Source organism: Panthera tigris, chromosome D3 (genome assembly GCF_018350195.1).
Source record: "Panthera tigris isolate Pti1 chromosome D3, P.tigris_Pti1_mat1.1, whole genome shotgun sequence".
Lineage (NCBI taxonomy): Eukaryota > Metazoa > Chordata > Mammalia > Carnivora > Felidae > Panthera > Panthera tigris.
Window position 1 is genome coordinate 11,450,928 of NC_056671.1, and position 26,648 is coordinate 11,477,575.

The 26,648-nt window shown below is 52.3% G+C and overlaps 1 protein-coding gene across 6 annotated transcripts in view; it reads right to left on the reverse strand.

Annotated features, from left to right (window-relative positions):
* Window positions 1-776: 776 nt before the first annotated feature.
* The window catches only part of TBX5 (T-box transcription factor 5), a 48,769-nt gene continuing 22,897 nt past the window's right edge, over window positions 777-26,648 (reverse strand). For 5 of the 6 annotated variants that reach the window (XM_015536455.2, XM_015536454.2, XM_042962640.1 and 2 more), the window contains 2 exons: window positions 12,126-12,352; window positions 777-2,987 (listed from right to left, as the gene is read on the reverse strand). In XM_015536455.2, the coding sequence (XP_015391941.1) occupies window positions 2,410-2,987; window positions 12,126-12,352 (805 nt within the window). In that variant the 3' untranslated portion in view covers window positions 777-2,409. The remainder of the gene's footprint in view (window positions 2,988-12,125; window positions 12,353-26,648) is intronic. The other variant, XM_042962641.1, reaches the window with a different exon arrangement.

The window sequence follows — 26,648 nt, forward strand, 5'->3', positions numbered from 1 at the left end:
CTAATTCATTCTCTGCAGGGACACGAAGGCCACGGACCTAGTTTGTCCACTGTACCTAAAAGAAGCTGAATTGTCATTTCTGTACAATTAATTCACGCTTCTTGGGAGTTCTCTGCCTAGGAAAGGTTGGCGGGGGGGTGGGGGGGGGGAGTATGATTAAATGAATAATTTGTAATCAACAATCTAATCGTTCCTGTTTCAAGGGGACGTGATCTCTTTGATGGTTCTTGATCATTTGAAAGGCGCAGGCACGGAAATTATAAACGTTTTTAAACATTGCGCCGTGAATTCACTCGCGAGTCTGTAGCTCTGTTCTGCCTTATAGGTATTCTACAGGAAGAACTCACAAATCCTCAATGTGTGCGTTTTAAATAAATATCCGTGGAAGGCCCACAAGGTCGCTTGCATCGGGACCTCCGGAACACTCGCTTCCAACAATTAAGGTCAAAGAAAGAGATCCTTCCGAAAACTCCAGCACGGGGTGTTCTATGCGGTACGACCGATACTTTTGATCAGCTGGGATTCCTGACGATTTTTCTTGTCCGACGTCGGCACGAATTCAGTGCAAATCAATTAACTCCATTCCAGGGACACAGGCCAGTGGATAAATATATTCACAGCTCCACCACACTCACGTACGAGAACCCACACAGTTCCTGAGAGCAGGAGGACAAAGAAAACGGGACGAAAAACGCACCTGCAAGACAATTTCTTCCTATTTCCTCCACCTAACTTCCCCTCTATTCAATCAGCAGAGAGAACGAGGAAAATAAAAGGGGGATCCAAGTCCCTTATACTTTTTTAAGCACATGGTATTTATTAGGCATTAATTGGCGCACAAATACACGAAATGGTTACTTAATTCTCACCCCACCCCCGTAGCAACATGAAAAGACGTAATCGCATGAAGACACTCACGTACAAACATACACACTCGCTCATACTTGGACATACTTAGCCTCACATATTACCCTGTTCTCTTTATTAGGGTCAGTTTAAAAAAAAAAAAAAACTTTTTTTTTTTTTAATCAAGAAAGCAAAGCACATTCGAAAGAGAAAAAAAAACGCAAACTTGGTTTTGAGTATTCATAAAATTAAAAGCTCTTGGCCAGCTCCCATGCTGGATTTCATTTCATGTTATTACTTAATTAGAATTCCTATTTATAAATAAATAGTACCAGTAAAATATTACATCTGAAGAACCCTGCAATAACATTTTACTTACACGCTTATTTTTTTTTTTTAATACTGTTTTCTGCTTTCAATAACCACAGTTTGGTGTCGGCATCTGGCGTTGGTATGATCGCTTTGGAGAAAACCAATCGGCGAGCACGTCTCGCCCTTTCTCTAGGAACGGCGGGCCTCGCGTGGCGTCCGGGCCGGGTCGATGGTGACGGACATTTGGAAGCTTGGGGCTGGCTTTGTGTTTTATCAGGACGAATATTTGCTTTGGCCTTTTTGCAACGCTTGTCGGCACAGAGCTTGCTCCTGGCTTATCACAGTTCTGCCCGCGTGTAACCCAAGGCTTTTTAAGTTTTTCAAAGCAAGCTTTCCGGTCGGGAAGCTATAGGCCACGTCTTAGCGACAGACGGCTGGAAAGACAGAGCTGGGACGACGGGAGGGCTGAGTAAGATAGGAGGCCAGACGGAGTGCCACGCTATGCTGACCCCGCTGGTAAAGAAGAAGGGCCAAGCTGGGCTCCGCGAGGCCCGGCAAGGTGGGAAAAGTCGGACAAAGGCCAGGACGTAGGGAACTTTCTCGAGAACATCACGTGGCAGAGGTAGGTAATTTCTTAGTCAAGGGCAGGGTGGCGAATCTCCGGTTCCGGCCATGGTGTACGTGAGGGGAACCCCCACAAGTACATATAGGAAACACACTTGCCTCAGACCTCCCCCCCTCCCCCCCCCATAAGGGACTGGGTCCCATTAAGAAAATTGAAAGAAAAAATATATTATTATTTATTATATAACAACGTCAACATTAACACTGAGACAGGAAAGACTCCAGCCACACCTTTAGGCTAAAACCCTCGATAAGGCAAAGGCCTTTTGGAGGCCAAAAGAAGGAATCACGGAGGACTCCCGGAGGTGGCGTGAACATGGCCGGCCGACGCTTGGAGTGGTCGTGGCAGGTGGGGCGCATCTTGGTTTTTTTTTGTTTGTTTGGTTTTTTTGTCTTTTTTTTTTTTTTAAGTGTTGAAACAACAAAGTCACCTTTTCTGAATTGTGGTTTCGAGCTACTGATTAGATCAGCGTCCAGGGCTCTCGAGGGCAGACGTGAACACTGCGGAGGAGAAACGCCTCCCGCGGGGGTCCTCTCTGCTTCCGTCTGTCTCCCGCTCTCTCGCTCGCTCTCTCTCTCTCTCTCTCTCTCTCCCCGGCCAACGTCCGTGACGAAACAGCCCTCCCTTTAGCTGTTCTCGCTCCACTCTGGCACCATGCCGACCCCGTGCACAGGGTGGTACTGATGTGGGGACAGGGTCCTCGGCACGCCGTGAGGATACAGGAACTCGGACGGCTGAAGGCCGCCGGGGGACTGGAGGCCGGTCTGAGGCCCGCACTGCCTGACCGCGGGCTGGTGGGCCGCGGAGGGCTGGTGCTGGAACATTCCCTCTCCGAGCTGCGGGGAGCCGTGGTTGGCCACACCAGCCAGCCGGGGGACCAGGGGCCCCGAGGTGAAGTGAGCGGAGAAGGGCTGGTAAGGTAGCCGGTCCATGGGCTGCACCGTGGTGACCGTGCAGCTGCTGTAGGAAGGCATGCCGGACCACGTGTTGCAGCTGATGTCCTCCAGGCTGGGCACCGGCTCGCTGGGGGGCACGGAACTGGCGTACATGCAGGCGTGCCGCTGGGCCGACTCTGTCCTGTAGGAGGCACTCAGGGCCTGCTGCTGGGGGTAGCCGGAGCGGTAGAAAGGGTCCTCGGGGCTGGGCGACGTCTCCATGTAGGGCTTCTTGTACGGGTGGTCGGTGGTAGAACATTCTTCATCTGCTAAGACAGGAGGAGAGAGACCAGTGAGGCCCTGGGACCAGCCACCCCTCATTCTGAAGGCGGAGGGGGAACCTCGGGCCCAAGGCGCGAAGAATCAAGTCCGGGAGAGTCAGCGCCAACCTCCTCTCTGATTAAAAAAAAAAAAAGAAAGGGGGCGCCTGGGTGGCTCAGTCGGTTAAGTGGCCGACTTCGGCTCAGGTCACGATCTCGCGGTCCGTGAGTTCGAGCCCCGCGTCGGGCTCTGGGCTGACAGCTCAGAGCCTAGAGCCTGTTTCAGATTCTGTGTCTCCCTGTCTCTCTGACCCTCCCCCGTTCATGCTCTATCTCTCTCTGTCACAAAAATAAATAAACGTTAAAAAAAAAAATTAAAAAAAAAAAGAAAGAAAAGAAAAGAAAAGAAAAAGAAAGGAAAGGAAAGGAAAGGAAAGGAAAGGAAAGGAAAGGAAAGGAAAGAAAAGAAAAGGAAAGAAAAGAAAAAAGAAAAGAGGGAGGGGAGGCGCCTGGGTGGCTCAGTCGGTTAAGCGTCCGACTTCGGCTCGGGTCACGATCTCACGGTCTGTGAGTTCGAGCCCCGCGTCGGGCTCTGTGCTGACAGCTCAGAGCCTGGAGCCTGTTTCGGATTCTGTGTCTCCCTCTCTCTCTCTCCCTCTCAAAAATAAATAAACATTAAATAATTTGTTTTAAGTAAATAAGAATGATAAAATAAAATAAAATAAAATAAAACAAAACAAAATAAAATAAAGAGGGTAGAGACCTCGAGCAAACAGGCTGACCTTTCTGAGCTCAGTTTCATCTATAACATGGAAAGGACAGTAACGACATGCTTCTACTTTTCCACTTTTCATGGTGAAGGGAGGTGTTGAGAAGGAGACAGAAAAATACAGATTAAGCAACTTAGTCCAGAGCTTGGTACAAGAAAGAAAAAAGAAAAAAAAAAAAAAACACCCAATAAGTAACAACTATCACTATTTCCTTCCCTCCGCTCCGGCATGTATGTTCCATGAAGGCGGGACAGTGTCCTACCCATCGCGGTATTCCCAGATTCCGGGACATTCTGCGTGCGCAAAGAAGTAATAACACCGTCAACAACAACAGTAAAAACAAACGCCAGCAGCGTTTCCCCTGCCTGGTGCTGTTCCAAGCTGTCTCCGGAAGGTACCCCGTGACGTGGGTTCTGGGATTATCCTCACGCTGCAGATGGCAAAAAGGAAGCACACAGAGGTTCGGAAACTCACCCGAGGCCTCACGCCCGTGGCTGATCAACCGGGGAGCGAGGGTTGCAATTCAAGGGAGCGAATTGCAAGTCTCTGCCCTGCGGTACTACGTTACCCAAAAAGCCATGCACTAAAATACCCGTGCGACAGATGGGAAGGACAGACGGACACGTCGTGCACACACAAGGCTGGGCGCTCGGACGCCTCCCCAGCTCCTCTCCCGATGCCTCCGTGAGCAAGGCTCAGTTAACATCTGCAGAGCTGGTACAACGTAATGTCAGTCCACTCCCTTCCCCAGACACCAGTCCCCGGCGTAGGGCAGTGGAGGTACTTCTGTCCCTGGAAGAGGGTCTCCCTTCGTGACTCTGGGGTCACTGCCTCGTTTGGGCACAAAAGTGCGGGGCTGTGTCCCGGAAAAATCCACTGAAATACAAAGTTTGGAAAACGGCACGTGCCTGGCACAGCTTCGCGTGCAGTTTGCAGAGCTCCCGGATCCCCTAAAATCCAGACCCCGAGTTAAGGAGCGGAGACGTATCTGCGTTTCGATCTCCTTCTTCTGCTTAATGCCTGTGTGACACCAGCAGGGCGTCTGCCCTCTCGGAGACTCGTTTTTTAGCGTCTCTGAATCCGAGTTAATGCTACTTACCTCACCAGGCAGCTAAGAATTAAATAAAATCAAGCATGTAAATCTCCCGATAGCTTTCGTCAAGAGCAGCTCTTGTTGCAACGGTAACACCACCAGTTGGTCCCTCGGCAGACCTGAGGTAGATTAACACGCCTCCAGGTGTTTCCTTTAGGGAGGCAATATTTGAGAATTTCTACCAAGGTGTAAACCCCAACACAGATTCATTCATTCCTTAGCTGGAATTTCAGCCCCCAGCCCGGAGATTTTCCGTCCTCATCTTCCAATCTCTTTCAAATCAATAAATGTTAAGAAATCTGTCTGTCGTGGGGCGCCTGGGCGGCTCAGTCGGTTGAGCGTCCGACTTCGGCTCAGGTCGTGACCTCACGGTTCGTGGGTTCGAGCCCCGCGTCGGGCTCTGTGCTGACAGCTCGGAGCCTGGAGCCTGTTTCGGATTCTGTGTCTCCCTCTCTCTCTCTGTCCTTCCTTGCTCGTGTTCTGTCTCTCTCTCTCTCAAAAATCAATGTTAAAAAAAGAAAGAAAGAAAGAAAGAAAGAAAGAAAGAAAGAAAGAAAGAAAAAGAAAGAGGAAGGAAGGAAGGAAGGAAGGAAGGAAGAAAGAAATATGTCTGTCGTTGGGGGGTGTGAAGAAGAAAGAAATACTGGTACATTCCTCCCCCTCACTGTGATGGCCGACGGCCTGGCGGGGAGGGCGAAGAACAAAATGGGAGGAGATACGAGTTATTATTTATGTAGCACGTCCTAAGTGACCTTACCCTAATCTCCCAGTAATTCTTCAGGGTGGCTGCTCTCCAGCCTGTCTCAGCGGCAGAAACCGAAGCTTGGTGAAGCGACCTTCCCGAGGTCACGCAGGGAAGGGGCAGAGGCTGGACTCGAGGTCAGGTCTGGCTTCCTTGGCCAACCACACCTTGCTTCCAGCGCTCCAGATTTCTCATATCCAAGGCCACTCACCCAGTCATCCAACAGAGATGTACTGAGCCCCTACCAAGTGCCAGGCGGTGGGTGGATAGAGAGGTCAATAAACAGTCATGGTCCTGCTCAGCGCACATGGCGGGGGTCGGGGGGGGGCCCTCTCCAGCCCACCCTGAACAGTGAAGGTGGGAGGCTAACAGCCTGTGAGCCCGTGCACGGGGGGTGGTCCTTGCTAGAAAGCTCCAAGTGACTCATTCACCCCACAGGGAGTCCTTTGGTTTTCCACTGGATTTTAAAACAGCTCCCCAACTCGGATAGGATGGCCTGAGTTTAGGTTCCACCAAACACTTGCCCTGGTATCAAGCTCGGGAGTGACCCTCACAGGTAAGTAAAAAAAAAAAAAAAAAAAAAAAATCTCCCCAATCAAAACACATCTACGCTGGGATCGTACCCGCCTCACAGCAAGCGCGTTAATTGTTAGCTAGACTCTTTCTGGGACACATCTGGGCCCCAGAGGACGCCCACGCCTGTGTCCAAAAGAAAGGGAAAAAATGCGGCCGTTCTTCCAGGTGCTTTATCTACATCATGCCAACCATCCGAATGTTCGAAGCCATCCGGATGAGCCGGTGGCCCCATTTCTCACCTTTCCACGGGGCATCTCTCTGGCATCTTGAAGACATTGTCACACGCAACCTTTTCTGTCCTCCCCACCTCCTCCCTTGGTCCCATCGTGCCTCCATGCTTCCTTCCAACCCCACCCCCACCCCCGCCGCCGGATCCATAAATCTGAATGTTTCCATTGTTGCTAGAATCATAACCTTTGGGTTTTCCATTTAACCAGGGCGTTCCCGTTTTCAATAATAAAAAGTACAGCTGCAGGGTACCCTTGGCAAGAGAAAAAAAAACAAGGCAAACTAACCATTCCCGAGTTTCTGATCCCCTTCCAGATTTGTTACAAGTAAAAAAAAGGAAGAATAATATGAAAAAGGCCGAGGCGCATTTTGGAAAATCGTAAAATTACACATTCCAGTCTTTAATAACCCAAAGATCTGATGCAGAGTCCTAAGGAAAAGCAAAACGCTGGCTTGTTCATGAAAGCGGGTCCTGAACATTCTCACATTCCTCTTGGACCTCATCACATTGTCGAGAAATTCCGAAGCACGGATCCAGATTTCAAGTGGGTCGCGATAAATGGTTTGGATGTGATCCCTGTGTCCTTTTGGGTTACGGCTCGATTTCCTTCTCTTTCTTGGGAGCCTGATAACCAACCGGTCAACTGCAAAGACCTCTTTCCCAGCCAAGCCTACTTTCCACGGCCCGGGAACGCGCTGTAGTCAGGCATCAAGTCTTCCGTGAGACGGGTCCTACAGCTCAGGTTCAGGAAGTTGAAGAACAAGAATGCTCAGTTGTAGTCCACCTGTCCTGAGCCCTGCTGTGTCTCCTGAATTACGGGAAAGCTCTTACGGGATGCTGAGCACCCGTCACCTCACTGCCCCGTGAAAATCCCCGGCCCCTTGCGTCTTTCTAGCAGCTTTTGATGCTGGACCACGTGGCTTTGATGATAAATCCAGACCACAGATTTTAGGGCGCGGTCACATCTCTGACTCTCCCTCAGCTATGTGACCTTGGGCAAACCACTTTACCATCCCAATCTCAGTTTTTGACTATATAGGAGGCTGATACTTAACTTTCTTGTAGGAATGCACGTAAGAAGTGTGCTTTAGTTTCTATCCTCCTTGCCCATCATGTGTTCAAATCTTAGCTGTCCAGGGACGACGGGTCTACTCTCCTTTCCCTCTGGAAGATGGGACAGATGGCCCTGGGAAGGCTGTCCCATGCTGCAGGGTGTCTGGGTGGATTCGAGCCGGAAAACCCACAAGCCTGCTTTGAAATCGCTATTCCCGTTAAGGACATTTGTCACTGTTCCCAAACAGGTCACTTCCCTCGCTGACTGGGTTCACTCGGATGAAAGACCATGGTGACCAGCCACTCCTCGGTGGAGTGACCTTTAGCAAGTCAGAAGCGGAACTATAGTTCAGTCCCTCCGGGTCACAAAACCGTGCTCTTTCAGACAGAGGGCCTAGCCCTTCAGCTTTCACGAAACCCACTGTGTTCAGAAAATACGAAAGGGTGGTAACCTTGACCTGGATGGATGGGTGGGTGGATGGATGGGTATAGATGGGTGGGTGGTTGGACGGATGGATGGACGGATGGATGGACAGATGGATGGATGAAGAATGGTGTGTGTACCCATAATGTTAGCTCTTAGCCCAACGTGGAAAGGACTGGAATGGTACTGTAGGGAGATCCTCAACTGGGAACCAAAAGACCCCAGTCTGCCCCTCACTTAACCACCACCTGAAAATCATAAGTTCATCCACTTGATTACTATCTGTCTCCCCAATGAGAGTACAGGTTTCGGGAGAGCAGGGACCCCGGTCACCTTGCCCCCCCCCCCGGCTTATCCCCCATATTCAGCACAGTGCCCCGGACAAGTAAGTGCTCAACCGATATTTCTTTCACGAATGCGTCCCCGATCTGCCACTCACCAGCCCCGTGACCTTGGGAAGCGAACCCAACCTCTTGGTCCCCTGTTGACCCTGCAAAATGTTGAGCCCCCTCCCCGCTCAGGGGCGACAGCGCGGGTCCAAGGAAGGAAGCGATGTGAAATTCCTCGAAAAAGCACACAGCGCTGACAAAATGCACCCTGCAGGACTATATTCCCCGCCCTTCCTCCCACCTCTGACTTGCCTTTGAAGAGCCAAGGCAGTATATGGCTTTGCTTTAAATCTTTATTTGGGTTGCCTCTGATATCTAAATGTGGGAAGGCGGGGGTGGGGGGGGGGCTGTCAGGGTGGGAGGGGGAACAAGAGACAGACAAGTGTTCTCCCAGGCCCCGGGGTCCTGGATTTGATTGAGTGGCATTGATAAAAGACCTTCCCAGCTCTTTTGGTTCCATCCATCGGGAGAGATAGTTGGGAGACAGCTGGGTCCAAACACAAGAAGCCCTCTGGCCGGCCTGGCCCTTTGACATTTCATTGGGCCTGCCTCCTGGGCTCCTTGGAAAGGAGACAGACAATGAAGGGAAGTCAGATAGTGGGGCAGGCAGGGGGCCGGGGGGGGGGGGGGGGGCGGGGAAAGCCACCCATGGAGTCACCACTTCGCGGGACTCCCAAACTGGAAGGAAACCTGGCTGATTCCTTATCACCTTACAATGGAGGCTGATGATGAATTGCTTTTTGTCGTCTCCGAGGCACGCAGGACAGACAGAGCTTGGCTGGAATGCTGTCCCTGGGAGCTCCCCTTTGGGGGGGGGGGGTGGCGGGGGGTGAGAAGGGCAGAGGTTTCCCGCCCCCCCCCCCCCCCCACCCCCGCGTCACAGGCACCAGCACTTTGCACATCTCCTCTGCAGCATTAGCCCACCGTGGTCATCAGTTATGTCACCACGCGGGACGACATCCGACCCCCTCGCCACCGTGAGCTTCAGAAGCGCAGAGCGGCGGCCAGCTAACGGGCACTGCGCCCTTAGACCATCTCGTTCCATCTCACCGCAACCCTACGGGGGAGGTGCTGTTATCACACTTGTCGTTTTGCAGAAGAGGGAGTTAGGGCTGAGAAAGTGGGGGGCTTGCCCGCAGCCGGAAAGCATCAGCTGCTGTGACCTCCTACCACAGACTGGTCGCCACCCCACTGGCTTCGCCCGTGGCCATCTCAAGCTGACCCTGGGCTCACCCGAGGGCCCCGCCGAGTGCCCTGTGCGGGTCACCTGCTCCCATCACGGGAGGGGGTCCATTCCCCCGGCATTCAAAGCCTTCCGACTCCCCCCGCCGCCTCCAGGAGAAAAAGCATTGACACGGATGCTGCTGTAAATATCGAGCCTTAAAAAAGTGCCTTGATTCTTTTTCACTTCTTCCTCCCCTTCTTCTGGTCTGGCATTAATTTAATCGACCGAACTCCCTAATTCAAACCCGGTGAGCTCTTCATCCGTGTGTCTGACCCAGTCTCGGTCTCGAGACGGGTCTCTAGCGGAGGATGGCGTTTTGAGATCGTCGCTGATACTGCTGACCAGGCATGGGTTCAACTTCTGCCCCCCGGGAGCCTTCGGCACGTGCGTTTACCTTTCTGGGCCTCAGTTTCCCCACCTGTAAAGCGGGTGAATAACCGCACCTACCTAGCAGCGTTGTTGAAAGGTCGCGGTGGAGAGCCTGGGAGGGGCACCCTTACACAGAACACAGAACAGGATCTCCGTGCAGGGTCCTGCGCCCCAGGTGACATCCTCAACCCCTGCTGGGGCCTGAAGAGGCAGACATTTTTGCACGCATCTGGTCTCCAGGCCACGCAGCAGCGGACACGCTGGGAGCCGGGCCAGGGGGTCTGTTGGGGTGATATCATTGTCCCACCCTTTGGGATCCAAGGAGCGTGGATGGGCTTCAGGTTCAGCCTGGAAAACAGCCTCACCCGGATCAGCACCCCAGCCCCGGGCTTGAACCAACGACGGCCTTTCTCTCCGTCAAACTGCGAGATCGGTACACGTCGCATAGTCAAACCGTGCGACTTTCCGCAAGTAACCTCAGCTCAGAGAACACTGCCAAAGCATCTGTTTCCGTCAGTTCTCGTTAGTGAGTTGATACATTTTTTTTTTTAAAGATGTTCCAGACACTGGGCTCTGGAATTCCAAAGGCATTGAGTTGGCTACAGAGTCTGGGAGACACATCAGGCAACACTGGGCCCGCCGGAGCAAACCAGTGACTGCTTATTGGGTCCACCTTGTGCTAAATACGACAAGCACGAGGGGCGCCCGGGTGGCTCAGTCGGTTGAGCGTCCGACTTCGGCTCGGGTCACGATCTCGAAGTCCGTGAGTTCGAGCCCCGCGTCGGGCTCTGTGCTGACAGCCCGGAGCCTGGAGCCTGCTTCCGATTCTATGTCTCCCTCTCTCTCTGCCCCACCTCCACTTGCACGGTCTCTGTCACTCTCAAATAAATAAAATAAAACTTAAACAATATACATATATACGACAAGCCCAATTTCATGACATCTTCACACCAAGCCTAAGGGACAGGTCTAATCGTGAGCCCAAATCTATAGATTAGAAAAAATAAGGCTCAGAACAGTTAAGTAACTTGCCCCTAATCATAAAAATTTGCAACTGGCAAAGGCAGGATTCATCCCAATTGTATGTAGTCCCCTCCGTCCCGTATCTTTCTCGAAGCTTCACTGGGACGGGAGCCTTACCACCTCCCCCTCCACAGACACACTTCCTAGAGCGACAGCCGTAACCAGAGCCAACACCTGCCGGGTGCTCACCGAGTATCAGGTGCTCTCGGGAACTCGGCACCATTTACAAAGCGAGAAACTGAGGCACAGAGACGCCAGGACACCTGGCTAAGGCCACACAAGAAGCTGGCGGCAGAGCTGAGACTCGAGCCTGGGTCCTCCAGCCCCGTTGCCCACGCTATCCCCACCGTGCCTGTCTGCCACTCACATAAGCAACGGTTCCAGTAAAGCTGAACTCAGCCGCACACCCCCCACCCCATGTCAACCACTTTGATTCTGGCTCGAAAAATATGCCACCAGAAATTCCCTTCAGTATGATAGCCCTAGACTCAGATGACTCAGGAAAAGTCCCCATTTCTCATTCGGCCAAGAACACTACGCAGCGTCTCAGACAGAGTTCAAACCAGATTTAAAGACAAAACGCGAAGGAGAGAAAAACACCCCGTTGTGATTTTTCTTTTCTTTCTTTCTTTTTTGGGTGTTGGTTTTGATCTAGAAAGGCAAGAAGACGAGCTCAGAATCCACCCACCCAAGAGAAACCGTAGCACATAAACCAAAGCACATCCAACTGTAAGAAAGCTCCCTGCAGCATGGCTCGCGGGAGACAACGAAAATGCTGGAAACAACCACCGTGTCTGCCAGTGGGGGGTGGAAAAGCAGACGCGGCTTCACCCTTTGGGGGCAACGCTCTCCCTTCGGCAACTAAAAAGCACGAGGCAGCTGTAGGCTCGTGAAAAGATCCTCCGCGGCACAGCCTCAAGTTTAAGAAATGCACGTTGCGATATTCAGACGGCATAATGTCAGCCGTTGAAAGCAAAAACAAAACCGTTTTCGTGTGCTTGCGCGTGCGGGTGCAAACGAATCAAATAAGGCTGGACGTTTCAAATACATTTTCCCCAAGGAAAGGGGCCAGAACTGGAGGAGACATGTCAAGTTCTACAGATAATGGTTTGAGTTTCTTACAACCTCTGTTGAGTTTTTATATTGCTTACGTTTTTTAAATAAACAAATGCAGTTGTGTGTACTTTTCTTCCCCCAAGGAAAGGAAGGAGAAACAGAAAGGCAAGGTGGGCAGGCAGGGAGTATCACACTCACCTTTCCTCTTGGTGCAGTGATAAATCTGGCTGTGCTCCTGGGGCAGTGGGTATGGGTTGGGCGGGGGCAGGAGATCCTGGGAGGGGCCGGATACACCATTCTCGCACTGGTACTGGGACCCCAAGTTGGACGAGGAGGACAGAGCTCGAGGCTCACTGCTGAAAGGACTGTGGTTGGAGGCTACTTTCTGTCTTACTGTGCTCCTGGGAACCACGGGATATTCTTTACTGAAAGAGAGAAGGTGAGAAATACTGTGGATCAGTGCCCCCGATGCAGATCCCCCCCCCTGCTGGCTGAGCCACGGGATCCAAGAATCCACCAGAAATGTGTCACAGCATAAGAAACAAAGGCGTCTTTGATGAGTGAAGCGGTCCACTTGTACTCAAGTGCATCAAATAAACAGACATATATATTTAGGCACTAACTTTTCATGCCTTATACGTTAGGCAAGTGGGTTTACGTATAGTTCTGTATGTATACTGAAAGTTACATGAGCTCCACCGCTGAGGAACCCTCTTCATGATCAATGAACACACAGCATCTTGAAATACTTCAATCTGCTGCGTATGTCTTTGAATTCCCTAATTCAAAAGCTAAAAGAGCTGAGTAGTCGGGGTCACTTAGGCTTAACTCCTGGGTTTCCATCTTTAAAACGGCGCTCAGGTCTTTGGTCAACATTAGGAAAAAGGTAGTTGACCCTCTAGAATAGTCAGGAACGATCCCCGGCTACCCTAATCTGAGCCTTACAATTTCCTTTTGAGCTGTTCTACTGGTCACCACTGACATCATACTTAACTTCTCCTCCGTGCCTGGGTTGTCCCATCTGTGAAACAAGGAGAGTAAAAATCCCCAGTTCAAAGGGTCGTTGAGGGAAAAAAAAGAAATTCATACGTGTGAAAGAGGGAACAGTAGCTGGCACAGAGCGAGCGTTCAACAAACGACGGCCGTCATCATTACTGTGGTCGTTTTGAGAGAGTAAGGAGAGAGAAAGAGAGGAGGGAAGGCAGAACAGGGCCAAAGGAAACAGAGAACGGAGCACAGGATCTAGGACTGGGCAGGCTCAGGTCAGGCCCCGCCTCCAACACTTATAGACTGTGTGCCCCTCTGAGCCTCAGGCGTCACATGGGAAACCGAGCAGAAGAAAATCCACTGACATCCTACGAAGAGCATCCTCCCAGGTGCTCAGAATCTGGTTTCTCACACTCGTCTGGCTCACACGCGCCACATTCCCTTGCCTTCAGCTTTCACACCAGGAATTCCCACTCCTTTCCTCATAAGAGCTTGGGAATTTCACCAGGAACCTCCCCCCGGGAAGGAGGGAGCCCCACAGGAAGCTGGGTGGGTGAGGAGGGTCAGAAGAAGAGTCTGCAGAGGAGTCGGGAGGAGGGGTGGCTCTACGATAAAAGGGAGAATTGAGGGGCACCTGGGCGGCTCAGTCGGTTAAGCGTCCGACCCTTGATTTCAGCTCAGCTCACGATCTCAAGGTTCGTGAGTTCAAGCCCCACCCCGGGGTCCATGCTGACCGCACCGAGCCTGCTTGGGATTCTCTCTCTCCCTCTCTCTGCCCCTCCCCTGCTCATGCTCTCTCTGTCTCTCAAAATAAATAAATAAAACTGTTTTTTTAATTTTAATAAATAAATAATTTTAATTTTTTAATGTTGATTTATTTTTGAGAGAGAGAGAGACAAAGCATGAGCAGGGGAGGGGCAGAGAGAGGGGGAGACACAAAATTCAAAGCAGGCTCCAGGCTCCGAGCTGTCAGCACAGAGCCGGATGCGGGGCTCGAACTCACCAACTGCGAGATCGTGACCCGAGCCGAAGTCGGACGTTTAACCGACTGAGCCACCCAGGCGCCCCGATAATTACTTTCAAAACAGGGAGAACTGAGAGGAGCATCTGTGCTCATAAGAAGATTATAGTCTGACCCCCAACGTGTGCTCATCCATGCAGGGAAGGGGGCTGCTGACATCTGGAGTGGGGAGAGGAAATCGGGGACAGGAAAACCACAATCAGTGTGCAGGCTGATGGAGGGGTGACCCATCCCATCCTTACTGGAAGGCGACTGGATGGCATCCCTTTTTTTTTTTTTTTTTTTTTTTTAATATACAATAATGCAGATCCCGCAATCCAATTACGACGAATTTCCCTAAGAAGTTGACCAGGTCAGTGCGCAAAGACATAAGCCTGAGGCTTTTCCCTGCAGCCCAGGGAAAAACTAGAAATGGCTGAAATGCCCTCATTAATGGCTAAGTAAACTTTGACAGAGCCAAGCAATGGAATATTACACAGAATTGAAAAAGAATGAGGAGGGGCACCTGGGTGGCTCGGTCGGTTAAGCGTCCGGCTTTGGCTTTCAGCTCAGGTCATGATCTCTCGGTCCGTGAGTTTGGGCCCTGCTTCAGCTGAGCTCAAGCCCCACTTCGGGATTTTCTCTCTCTCCGCCCCCCCCCCCCCCGCCCCTCGCTCACTCATGCTCTCTCTTAAAGAATTAATAAATAATAAAAATACTTCCATCACTGTATTTTAACACAACTGGTTTTCTTCTGCAATCCACACAACTGCTACGATGTGTCGAATCGTGTTACTCTGAGAAGTGACACGTCAGTTTCACGAGGCCACCAGAGAGGCCCATGCCACCAAACAGGCTACGACCGCCTCCCGAGAAGAAATACGTATCAGTAAATCCCAAACTCAGCTGTGATTTTTGCCATAAACCAAACTCTTCTTTTACGGATCACGTTTTTCAATCCGTTTTTCGCCGAGTGCGTTTAGCCTCACTCTGAGCGACGAGATCTGCAAAGCGACGGCAACTGTAGAGGAACTGAAATAAATACTCATTGAACTCAAAGAGGGGCGCCTGGGTGGCTCAGTCGGTTAAGAGGCCGACTTCGGCCGACTTCTGTGCCGACAGCTCGGAGCCTGGAGCCTGCTTCCGACTCTGCGTCTCCCGCTCTCTCTCCCCCTCCCCCACTGACACTGTCTCTCTGAAATATGGACAAACATTTAAAACAAATTAAAGGGGCGCCTGGGTGGCTCAGTCGGTTGAGCGTCCGACTTTGGCTCAGGTCACGATCTCACAGTCTGTGAGTTCGAGCCCCGCATCAGGCTCTGTGCTGATGGCTCAGAGCCTGGAGCCTGCTTCCGGTTCTGCGTCTCCCTCTCTCTCTGCCCCTTCCCTGCTCATGCTCTGTCTCTCTCTGTCTCAAAAATAAATAAAAACATTAAGAAAAAAAATTTTTTTAATAAAATAAAAACAAATTAAAAAAAATTTTTTTTAAACTTAAAAAAAAAAATAAATCTACGTTTGAAAAGAGCGCACGTGAAATCATGTCACGTCCAAAGAGTGCTGCATCTAGCACATTCTGAAGGGTGGGCTGCATTGGCCCTCTCCATCCTTTCTGTGACCCTTAGGAAGTAGGGACTGGTTTTGTCCCCACTTTACAGATTAGGAAACCAAGGCCCTGGGAGAAGAAGCAACTTGCCGCCCCTGGTCACAGAGCTAGAAAGACCCACCACCAGGACTCTACCCCAGGCGTCCCCTAACGACTTCTCCGCAGGCTCCTGATGGTGTCTTTCCATTCTCAGAACACAGTATACTTTTAGGAGAGCAGGGACCGGGGCCCAAGATTCCTCTCCCGCTTCTCCCACCCTTCGGGCGCTGGAATGATCTCCACCCTGGCCCCGGACTTTGTTTGTCACGCGAAAGCACGTCAGAGTAGCCAGGCAGGGGACGCAGAGCATCCGCCAAGTTTCCATGAGGGCACAGAACCCTCACGACACCCGGGGGTCCCCTGGCAGAGCTTTCCCGTGCTATGGGCCATCTCAGAACCCAAGCTGGAGCCGTCCTGAGCAGCCACAACACTCAGAACTCCCCCCTGGGGCCAGAGGCCTGAAAGGAATAAAATTAGCTTTACGGTCCTCTCTTTGAGGTTCCAGCTACGTAATGGAAAAAAAAAAAAAGAAGAAGAAGAAGAAGAAGAAAAATTAGAATAATAATAAAACATTATAAAAGTTGTCAACTCTTGCTGGCAATTCTGTTCGGGTCTGCTTAGTTCCAGAGCTGGGCTGCCAGAGCTCCGACAGGAAGGGGGAAATCTCTTTGGGTCGTATGTTCTTAATGGGGAAGGTTATTTTTTTTTTAATTAAAGAAAACAACTCCCAAAAAATGTTGGCCGCGGGATTTTACAAGAGAATGTATCAATGGACTCCGTGGAATTCTCCCCTCCAGTGCTGCCAACTTGCAAAACAACTCTCTGCAAAGGCCAAACCCTGCTTTTGATTACTAACACTCCCAGAAGTGGGAGAGCCACATTATCCCAACAGCCGCTTGTCCCTCACAGCTTGTTTCTCTGCAAGGCGCTTGAGACATCATCCCCACCGTCAGTCAGGAACACCTCCCTCTCGGCGCCTGCCGTGCAACGTCCCCAAGTCCATCTGACAGGTGTCAAAACAGGAGCGTGCAACGGCGAAGCCTCCCCTCCATCGGTACGGGGTCGACACAAAGGGGGGAGAGCGCCGGCAATCGACCAACACGGGGGGGATTTTCCCCGGGCTCCCCAATGCACCAAAGGAACGCCGTCAGTAGCAACAAGACAGCGTCTAACGTCCTTGCAGCGGGGAAGACAAACTGTCTTCCTCTACAGCTCGAGAGCGGCAGTGAGGAATCCAGCGCGCTTGGGGCGCCTGGGTTAGCCTCCGACTGCGGCTCAGGTCACGATCTCGCCGTCCGTGGGTTCGAGCCCCGCGTCGGGCTCTGGGCTGACAGCTCGGAGCCTGGAGCCCGCTTTGGATTCTGCGTCTCCCTCTCTCCCCGCCCCACCCCCACTTGTGCTCTGTCTCTCTCTCTCTCTCTGTATGTCAAAAATAAATAAAATGTAAAAAAAAAAATTAGAAAAAAATCAGGATCAGGAGGGGCGCCTGGGCGGCTCAGTCCATTGAGTGTCTGATTTCAGCTCAGGTCACGATCCCATGGGTTCGAGCCCCGCGTCGGGCTCTGGGCCGACAGCTCGGAGCCTGGAGCCCGCTTCGGATTCCGCGTCTCCCTCTCTCCCCGCCCCACCCCCGCTCACGCTCTGTCTCTGTCTCTCAAAAACCGAATAAACGTTAAAAAAACAAAAAGAAAGAATCCAGGGCACAAAGCGGGTAAAAGTAAAACGATGAAAAGCCCTTGTGCATCTAGGAAGAGGGCAGCAACACAGTGCTGGGGGTTTTGTTTTGTTTTGTTTTGTTTTGTTTTTTTTCCAGCCTTACCCTCATCTTCCGGGCGATGAACTGAAGCTTTACCCTCATTTGATCCGGGCGATATGCCCACCTCACTGGTAGGATTACATGCACTTCAGAGGTAAAGAAGCTGAGGCTCAGAGAGGTCAAGCAACTTTCCCCAGATGGCACAGCACAGGATAAAGCGGAGCTTCGTCCCGGCTCAGTGCTATTCCAAAGCTCTTGCCAGCTCACTTACACTCGATCGCAGGGAACTGTTGCCTTCACAACAACAGCCTGGGCAACACAGCCGCCCTGTTGCATAAGGCATCCTGGTGGCAGCAGCTGGAGATGGGCTGCATCGGGCAACATCAAGTTCTACTGGTCAACCTGTCAATCCTACCGTTTGAGCGGCCTTGAGTTTACCGAAGGGCACCCCCCGCCCCCACCCCTGCTCTCTGCCGGCCGCGGCCACATCCTCAAGGACGGGCTGTGCTCAGTCCGGGCTCGCCCGACACAAGCCGGGGTCCTCAGCCCCTCCGCTCGCCCTGGGTGCCGGCGCCCCGCAGAGCAGCTTCTCCCCGGCTCGGGCCCCCGCTCACATTCTGTTCCACGTGAGCGAGTGCAGTGAATGACGCCATTGTCGCCGGGTCTGGGCTGTAAAACGTTACAAGGGAATACTGCGATCCGCGGCCAAACTGCCCGCCGCCAGCTAATGAACGCCCCCGAGAAGGTCTTCCACTGCAGCCAACTGAATCGGCCTTTTCACGGGAGCAGGTGGCAGGGGTGCTGGGTGCTGGGGGGGAGGGGTGTTGTCGCTCCCCCCCGCCCCCCGCCCCCAACCCCCGCCAAGCCCGGCGAGCCCTTCTCAAACAACCGAAGCGGCTTGCTGGGGCAAGACTGGGATTGCAAAATCCCTGTCCCCGAGGAGCAAATCCCTCCTCTGCTGGTACCTTAATCTGTGATTAAAATTCCCACCATCCCACAAGGGCCTTGGCGATTTATTCACTCTCTAGTACGCTCAGGGACGCTCTTCTGATCTCACGTGCGTGGACGCTTGGGGGGACCGGGGACAGCTCAGCCCAGGCAGGACGGAGCTCAGCGCACAGAGGGCTTTGCCATTATTCTTATGACTCAGTTCATGCCGCACCAGCACGCTGCAGGAGGCACGGTGAGAACCGGGCATGCTAAGAAGTTGGACACCCTCTCCCACCGCTGGTTCGACGACCGGGGCTGCAGGATTCGAGGGGGCACCAAGAAGTTCAAAGGCGCCTCTCCCTCTGTGGCTGTGAGCCCCCACCTTACGGCACTTCGGTTTGAGAACTCGGGGCTCCCCGGCTGAATCTCCGGGTAACTGAATATCAGGGTGGTCGTGTGGAGTCGGGGCTCTCAAGTCAGGCCTCGCGGATGTGCCTCACCAGCCACAAACGTGGCCACGGTGGAGCTGGCTAGCTTCCACCTTTCTCTGAGCCTCAGTTTTCTGTCTGTAAAATGGGAACAGTAAAATCCACTGCCTCGTGGGATTGTAAAACAATACGATGCGTGGAAAGGCTGAGCCCGTCGGCGGGACACACAGCTCGATGAGCACCAGCTTACAAATCGCCCGTTACTCGATTCTGAAGCAGAGATACCTCCCTTGCCCGGGCTCTGATTGGTCTAGGAACCCCCCCTACTCTGCCCAAACATCAGATATTTAGAATTTGTCAATGTTTCCAGGGAGAGGGTCATTCTTGTTATCACCTCCTCAAAAGCGGTCCAGAGACAGCTCTGGGATCACAGAGAAAGCGCGAATAGTTTCATGGACCGCTGAGGACATCAATCTTCGCCTCAGTTTCTCCACTCGCAGAACGGGACTACCAAGGTCCACGTCGCATAGCATAGCTGTGAGCCCCCAAAGTAAGGGCTAGGATGTGAGGCTACAGACAGGAAAGGTCAGTGCAAACGAAACTTTCGATGGGGCTCACGGTAAGGGTACAATCCGCCTCGGTTCAGTCTCCTAAAACTATCAGTTTCAACAAGTTTAACCATGTCTTTGCTTTACTAGCTTTTTTTTTTTTTTTTAATGATTTTAGACGGAGGATGGGAAGGTGGAGGGGACTTTCTGAGGTCCGGCCGCGGTCTTTCTGGAAGCCGGAAGACTGGGAGGGCCCGGACTAACAGATCTTCCTCAAACTGCTTCCTCTACCAGAGGGGATTGTTTTGAGGCTTTTGTTCCGAGGGGACGCACGCGGGGGCCCCTCGGTCATGCAGAAAGAAGTAAGTCAAGGAGCTGCTGGTGACCTTCAGTTCGAACAACGACCTTGGCAAAGCCACCCAAAAGCAACCACTTCTGCAAGAATGCTAAATGGCCTGTGTACTAATATAAAAATCTGTCTCTCCCCCTAAAAACAGACACAAACACCTAGGAGGGAACGGGTCTCCAGGGAGACAAACTTCTAATGTGAGAACATGACTGGGATGGGGCAGCTGAGATACAGGGCTTAGAGTGAGGATGGCTAGAGATTGGAGTGGGTTTCAAGCTTGGCTGCATAGTACTACCACTTGGGAGAATTAAAGGGAAACAAATGTTCACTCCGGGTGAAATAGTTAAAGGAGATTAAGAATGCATTCATTGTGGGGGCGCCTGGGTGGCTCAGTCGGTTGAGCGTCCGACTTCGGCTCAGGTCATGATCTCGCAGCTCGTGGGTTCGAGCCCCGCATCGGGCTCTGTGCTGACAGCTCAGAGCCCGGAGCCTGCTTTGGATTCTGTGTCTCCCTCTCTCTCTGCCCCTCACCCACTCGCATTCTGTCTCTGTCTCTCTCAAAAATAAAAATAAACATTAAAAAAAAATGAATGCACTTATTTTCATGAGCACTGAACAATATATCGAATTGTTGAATCACTATCCTGTACACCTGAAACCAATGGAACACCATGTATTAATTATGCTTCAATTTAAAAAAAGGAAAAATTTCAGCAAAGAAAAGAAATACTGACTCCTGAGTCCACCCCACCCCCCACCCCCGCAAGAGTCTGATGTCATTGTTCCATGGTGCAGCCTGGACTTAGCGATCTTAAAAAGCTCCCCAGGAGAAAGAAGCCTTATGCAAAAGAGTGCACGCTGTAAGCATCCATTTATACCAAATTCTGTAACAGAAAAAACCCACAGTAGAAAGGAAATAAAAGTCGAATTGCTTCTGGTGGGGACGTGGGGGCAGGAATTAATTGGGATGGGGCATGAGGGAAGTTTCTGGGGTGGGGGAATGTTCTATATTACGACGGGGGCTTGGGTTTCACAGGAATGTGCGTTTGTCAAAAAGCGAACGGTGCCCTTATGGTTTGTGCATTTCACTGTATGTAACTTTACCTAAAATAGAGATTTGTGAGCAAAAACGGAGTCTTAGTTAATGATATGCATGAAATATAGAGGAGTGGAATATACTCGTGTCTGCCACTGCCACTCAGTATGAAATGCATAAAAAAATAAAATGGATGGATGGATGGGGTGGTGGATTGATGGACAGATAGATTGGTGGGTGGATGGATGGATGGATGGATGAAAAGACGGACTGGTCAATGAATGGATGGGTGGATGGATGGATGGATGGATGGACTGGTCAATGAATGGATGAGTGGATAGATGGATGGATGGATGGAAGACGGACTGGTCAATGAATGGATGAGTGGATGGATGGATGGATGGATGGAAGACGGACTGGTCAATGAATGGATGAGTGGATGGATGGATGGATGGATGGATAGATGGACTGGTGGATGGTGGATGGATGGATGGATGGATGGATGGATGGAAAGACGGACTGGTCAATGAATGGATGGGTGGATGGATGGATGGATGGATGGATAGATGGACTGGTGGATGGTGGATGGATGGATGGATGGATGGATGGATGGATGGAAAGACGGACTGGTCAATGAATGGATGGGTGGATGGATGGATGGATGGATGGATAGATGGACTGGTGGATGGTAGATGGATGGATGGGTGGATGGGTGGATGGATGGATGGAAAGACGGACTGGTCAATGGATGAATGGGTGGATGGATGGATGGATGGATGGATGGATGGATGGATGGAAAGACGGACTGGTCAATGAATGGATGGGTGGATGGATGGATGGATAGATGGACTCATGGATGGTGGATGGTAGATAGATGGATGGATGGATGGGTGGATAGGTGGATGGGTAGGTGGATAGATGGACTGGCCGACAGATGGATGGATGGATGGAAAGATGGACTGGTCAATGGATTGATGGGAGGATGGGTGGGTGGATGGATGGATGGATGGGTGGGTGGTCAGATGGCTGATAGGGCAAATATGTAACAAAATATTAACTGTAGAATGTAAGCAGTAGATTTGTGGGTGCTCACTGTACCCTTCTTCCACGTTTTCTGTATGTTTTACAGTTTTCATAACAAAACACTGGGGAAGCACTGCGGGTACTTCTCACGTTCAGCCAAAGTTGAGCGCTTACAGCAAAGGGTTAGGTTTTACACAACAGCCCAGCACACGGGATCTATTTCCAGATCTATTTCACACATTTACCTGAACACCCTTGCCCGTTCTGTAGAGCCAGGGGATTACCCAGGTGCAAGCAGGGCACCCCTCCATCAGAAAACATGCCAAAGGGCCGTTTCTGAGCCCTCCCTAGAGCCACCGATTCAGAACCTCCGAGGAGGAAACCCAGAAATCTGCTTTTCTTAACAAGCCCCCCACCCCCAGGTAATTTTGATGTCTGCCAAAAGTCTGAGAAGCGCTACTCGCACGTGAATGAGTGATGTGCCCACAGACACTGTCCCTGAAGAGAAGGTATGCCGGAGGGGGGGGGTGGGGACAGTGCTGCAGATGAGCAAGAAAAGGTCGGGGGGGGGGGTGTTCTCAGCATCCATATCCCTGCCGGTCAACCAGGAGCCAACATGGGACCCCCTTGGGACAAACCTCAATTTCACAACTTAGGCCGGCTTGGCTTCCCAAACACAACCCCCTCTTATTTTCCGTAAGTTCACACTTCTCTGGGGGAAGCCGTGTCCAAAAGTACAGCAAGGAGTGGGGAGTTCATGCCGTCTCTGGAATGTTGTCTTGCAAATTACTCCTCATTAACCGGGCATTCCGATTACCTTTAACCACGAGCATGGGGTTCCAAGAGCACTAAGCTGTTTGAAAGTGACCATTTGAGGTTAAGGGCTCAACATTCATTTAAAATCAGGAAGCCGGGGCTGGAGAAGGAGGGAAGGTGCCAACGGAAGGGCTTTAGCCTTTTAGGGCGGCGGTGGGGGGAGGGGGGGGTGGACCCCTGAATCCTTCGAAATCGTTTGCAAATTTTTTTTTTTTTTTTCTATTTGTATCTTGTGAGTTGTTCAGAGAGTCCCTGGCTTTCATCGGATTTTCAAAAGGGACCCTGATTAAGAAGCCCAGCCCTGGAGAAAAAGATGGAGGGGACTCTAAGGAGCGCAGAGGCAGGTGACAAGGGTTTCCAGCGTGGGTGGGTGGAGACGGCCTGGGAGAGACAACAGGAACCTACTGGGTGGAGCTGGGACATCCTGGGCCCTAAGCTTTCCTAGCCGCTGGCTGGCTGGGGGGCGGGGGGCTCCAAATCCAGGCCAGCAAAGCAGAGCCTCAGGGTGTCCCGGCTCCAGACCGGCTCGGAAGCCACCACCGTCCATCGAGTGTGACAGACCCCAATGACGCTGCATAAATGGCCCTCTGTGCGAGGTGACCCAAGAAGCGTGGGGGAAGCGGTGGGGAGCAAGGGGGAGTCTCTCCACCCTCAAGGGGCCAAGCTCACAGCCAGGCCTCTGCGCCCTGACTCGCCGCGGGGCCCTGGGCTGGTCAAGCCGGCGTCTGGCTTCACGAGGGCACGGACCCCGTCTCAACGTCGGCCTGACATCAATCCAGCCTCAGTCTGGGCCCCATCTCCTGCCAGATGCCTCCGTGCATGTTGGGGTGGGCTTAAAACACACGGACACCCTCTTCGACTCTCCTCCCTAGAGGGGGGATCCCTGCGCCTCAGATCGGGCCCCACCCCCGTGAGTCCCGTGCAAGCCACAGAATGCGGCAGGAGTAACACTATGTGTTTTCAAGACCAGGTAAGCAAGAGTCTCACGGCTCCCTCCTGGTCCTCTTGGGAGCAGCCGGCAGCCCCGGGAGGAGTCTGACTCCGCGGAGTCCTCCACGCAGGGCGGGCCGCACGCACCGGCTGAGGTCCCAGCCGAAAGGCAGCACCAGCTGGCGATCACAGCTGCGTGCCACCCCGGACGCCCGGACGCGTGACTTCAGCTACCTGCCGCCCCAGCCAACACCTGGCTGCAGGCGAGAAGTGCCCAGACGAGCCCTTTCCAAGTTCCCGACCCGCAACTCACGAACGAGACGAGCGGGGTGACTTCCTGCTTCGCCTGGCACACGTGGCGGCCAGCAACGCCTGGTCTTTTCAGCATCAGTGCTACTGACGAGCAGCACCGAGCGGGGGCCAGCAGATGGGCACTCTGAGGTCGCCTGCACTTCCTTGGCCCTTTAGCGGGCCGTGGTGGCACAGAGCAAGCGGGGTCTAGCGCTCCAGCTGTCCCGGATTTAGTCACACACACGGAACAGAAGGCATAGCCTTCCAGCCCGTCCCAGCGAAGCCTGGGCGTCACCTGTTACCTTGCAATAGCAATCAGGATGCGCCCATTATCTCATTCACCCAGGCAACAGCCCCGGAGGTGGGTTCTACAGTCACCCCTCATTTCACAGAGGAGGCGGCCGAGGCTCAGTGGAGTAGGGGAGCCCTGGAGCCACTCCATGCGGTGGCCCCGATCCCAACTCCAGAACTTTCCCCCAGTGGACCCCGTCCCCCGGGAGATTCACCTTTGCATCCTCAGGACCCAGCGTCGAGCGAGCCCTTCACAAATGTGTGTTCGCTGAATAACGGATCGACAGATCAGAAACTGCATGGATTAATGAGTCTCTGGTCCTCAGTTTCCCCTTCTGCAAAAGGGAGAACACTGGGGGACAGGCTGTCTCCTGTGGTCCCTTCTGTGTGGAGCATCCTATGCTTCTTGGAGCAGCTGTGTCCCCTAATGCCACCATGTCACCGGGCCACCCCGGCTGGCTTTCAGAGAGCTTCAGAATGTGACCCCTACTCTGGACCCCAAGACTTGTAGATCACTGCCCACTTCTACCCTGATCCAACCCAGAAAACCCTTGTTCCCAACAGGGCAAACGCCACTCTTCCCACAAAGCCTGACTCCCACCCGCTCCTTCCCCCATCTCCCCTCCCCCCAGGGCCCCCACCTCCTGCCCCAGCGGCCTTGGCCTTGGTCCCCAGCACCTGCTGACTCTTAGGAAGTTCACAACTTGCCTGAACACATCTTAAAGACTGGAGCAAAGTTCAAAGAAAGCCATGTTCTATGGGAAACCAGGCTCTAGATCATTTCAAACAGCAGTGAAGCTCCCACACCTTTCTTGTTAGGATGCGCATTTACGGGTATTTCCCAAATTTCGGCCATTTGCATAGGACCTTGACAAGTTCGACAAACGTTTACTCCAGCTCTACTGCTATGTAGTTAATACTTTCCCTTAAATAGGGGCGCCTGGGTGGCTCAGTCGGTTAAGCGTCCGACTTCGGCTCGGGTCACGATCTCGCGGTCCGTGAGTTCGAGCCCGGCATCAGGCTCTGGGCTGATGGCTCAGAGCCTGGAGCCTGCTTCCGATTCTGTGTCTCCCTCTCTCTCTGCCCCTTCCCCGTTCATGCTCTGTCTCTCTCTGTCTCAAAAATAAATAAACGTTAAAAAAAAAATTAAAAAAAAAATACTTTCCCTTAAATAATCAGCCTTCGCCCTCCCCCTTCCCTCCCCCCTTCCTCCTTCTTTAGAAGCAGCCTCATTCTAAGCAACAGCAACTATAAAATCAGCCTGATGTGCTTGCGTCCGTAGACCTTCTAAAATCATCCATCTGTCACCAGGGGAGGGGTCCTGCAATTGGGGAAATATTGGTTTTTAGGGGAAGATGTTGTTTAAGCCGCAGATTAACCTTGCAGAATAACCTTGGCATTATTTTAATCAGCCTACTAAAAGGCAGGATTTTAAAATAATTGTATCGTCCTCTTTGTGCTTTTCCCACAGCTCTCCCATTTTTTTTATAGTAAGCGGTCTTCTTTCTGGAATTAGAAATCGTACACGGACGTCGCAAAACAACTAAGACCATCTGCGTTTTCAAAAAACACCGAGAGCTGGGTGAGAAGAGACAGCGGGGTGAGTGCCCAGACATTTGCCAAGCGAACGCGGACGATATTTATGCGGGCTAACTGTGAGTCAAGGTCCGGCCCTCTCCCTTCTTCCAACTGCTGGAATTAGAGGAAATGTCATTCCTCCTGCTTTCCCCCCCCCCCCCCCCACCCCAAGCCAGCTGTCACCGGGTGTGCAGGGGACAGGAAACAGGATTACAAGACGAACAGGGAGCCTGCCGTTCCGGCCTGGCTATTATCACAGCCGACTCCGGACAGCCATCTTCCCCACTTGTCACTGGGAGTTGGGACCACAGCCCAGAATAACTGCTTAACGAGGGCAAAACTGGGAGTAACGGAGAGTCTTCCCCCAAATCAGATACGTTATACCGAGCGTGGACTAAGAACCAAGTACCCTGTTGACAGCCTCTCATATAGCACTTACAAGAACCCTGGAAAATGGAAGCTGTATTTATTTACACCCATTTTACAGACGAAGACACTGAGGCTCTGCGAGGTTAAGTCACTTGCCTGAGGTCGCATGCTGATAAATGCAGAGCGAGGATCGAACCCGGGTTCGTCCGACTCCCAAAGCCTTCTGTTGGACCCGCTCTGCCCTACTCTGTCTCCTTCTCAGGGACCACGTCCACAGTACTGGGCCCATGACCGTGTCCACTCTCCCAGCCTGGTTCCCCGGTGCGGCTCCTAACACGCCCACAAAGACGCACGCGGTTCTTGGGCTGAGAGTTCCGATCCAACATGTCAGTTACTGAGTGCCTACTGACTACGGGCCACCCTTTCCCACCTCTTCTGCAAGTGCTTCCCCAAAAAGGACCCTGGGACGACCCCTCGGCGAATCTGCAGTACCTGGGGGATGAAAGGGACAGCCAACCCAGACCAAAGTAGAGTCATCTGCCTAAATATCTAACCAGCTGTGTTTAGAACTTCAGGACAGAGTCCCCTGGGGTCACTGACAGTGAAGCTCTCAGACACCTGTGCTTCCCCACCTGTCTCTCCTTTCACGTCTATCATCCAGCCCATCAGCTTCCAAAGCGCAGGGCCCTGGCCCGACGCAGGAAAGCAGTGAGGGGTCCTGGGGACAGACATACACGGTCTGTGGCC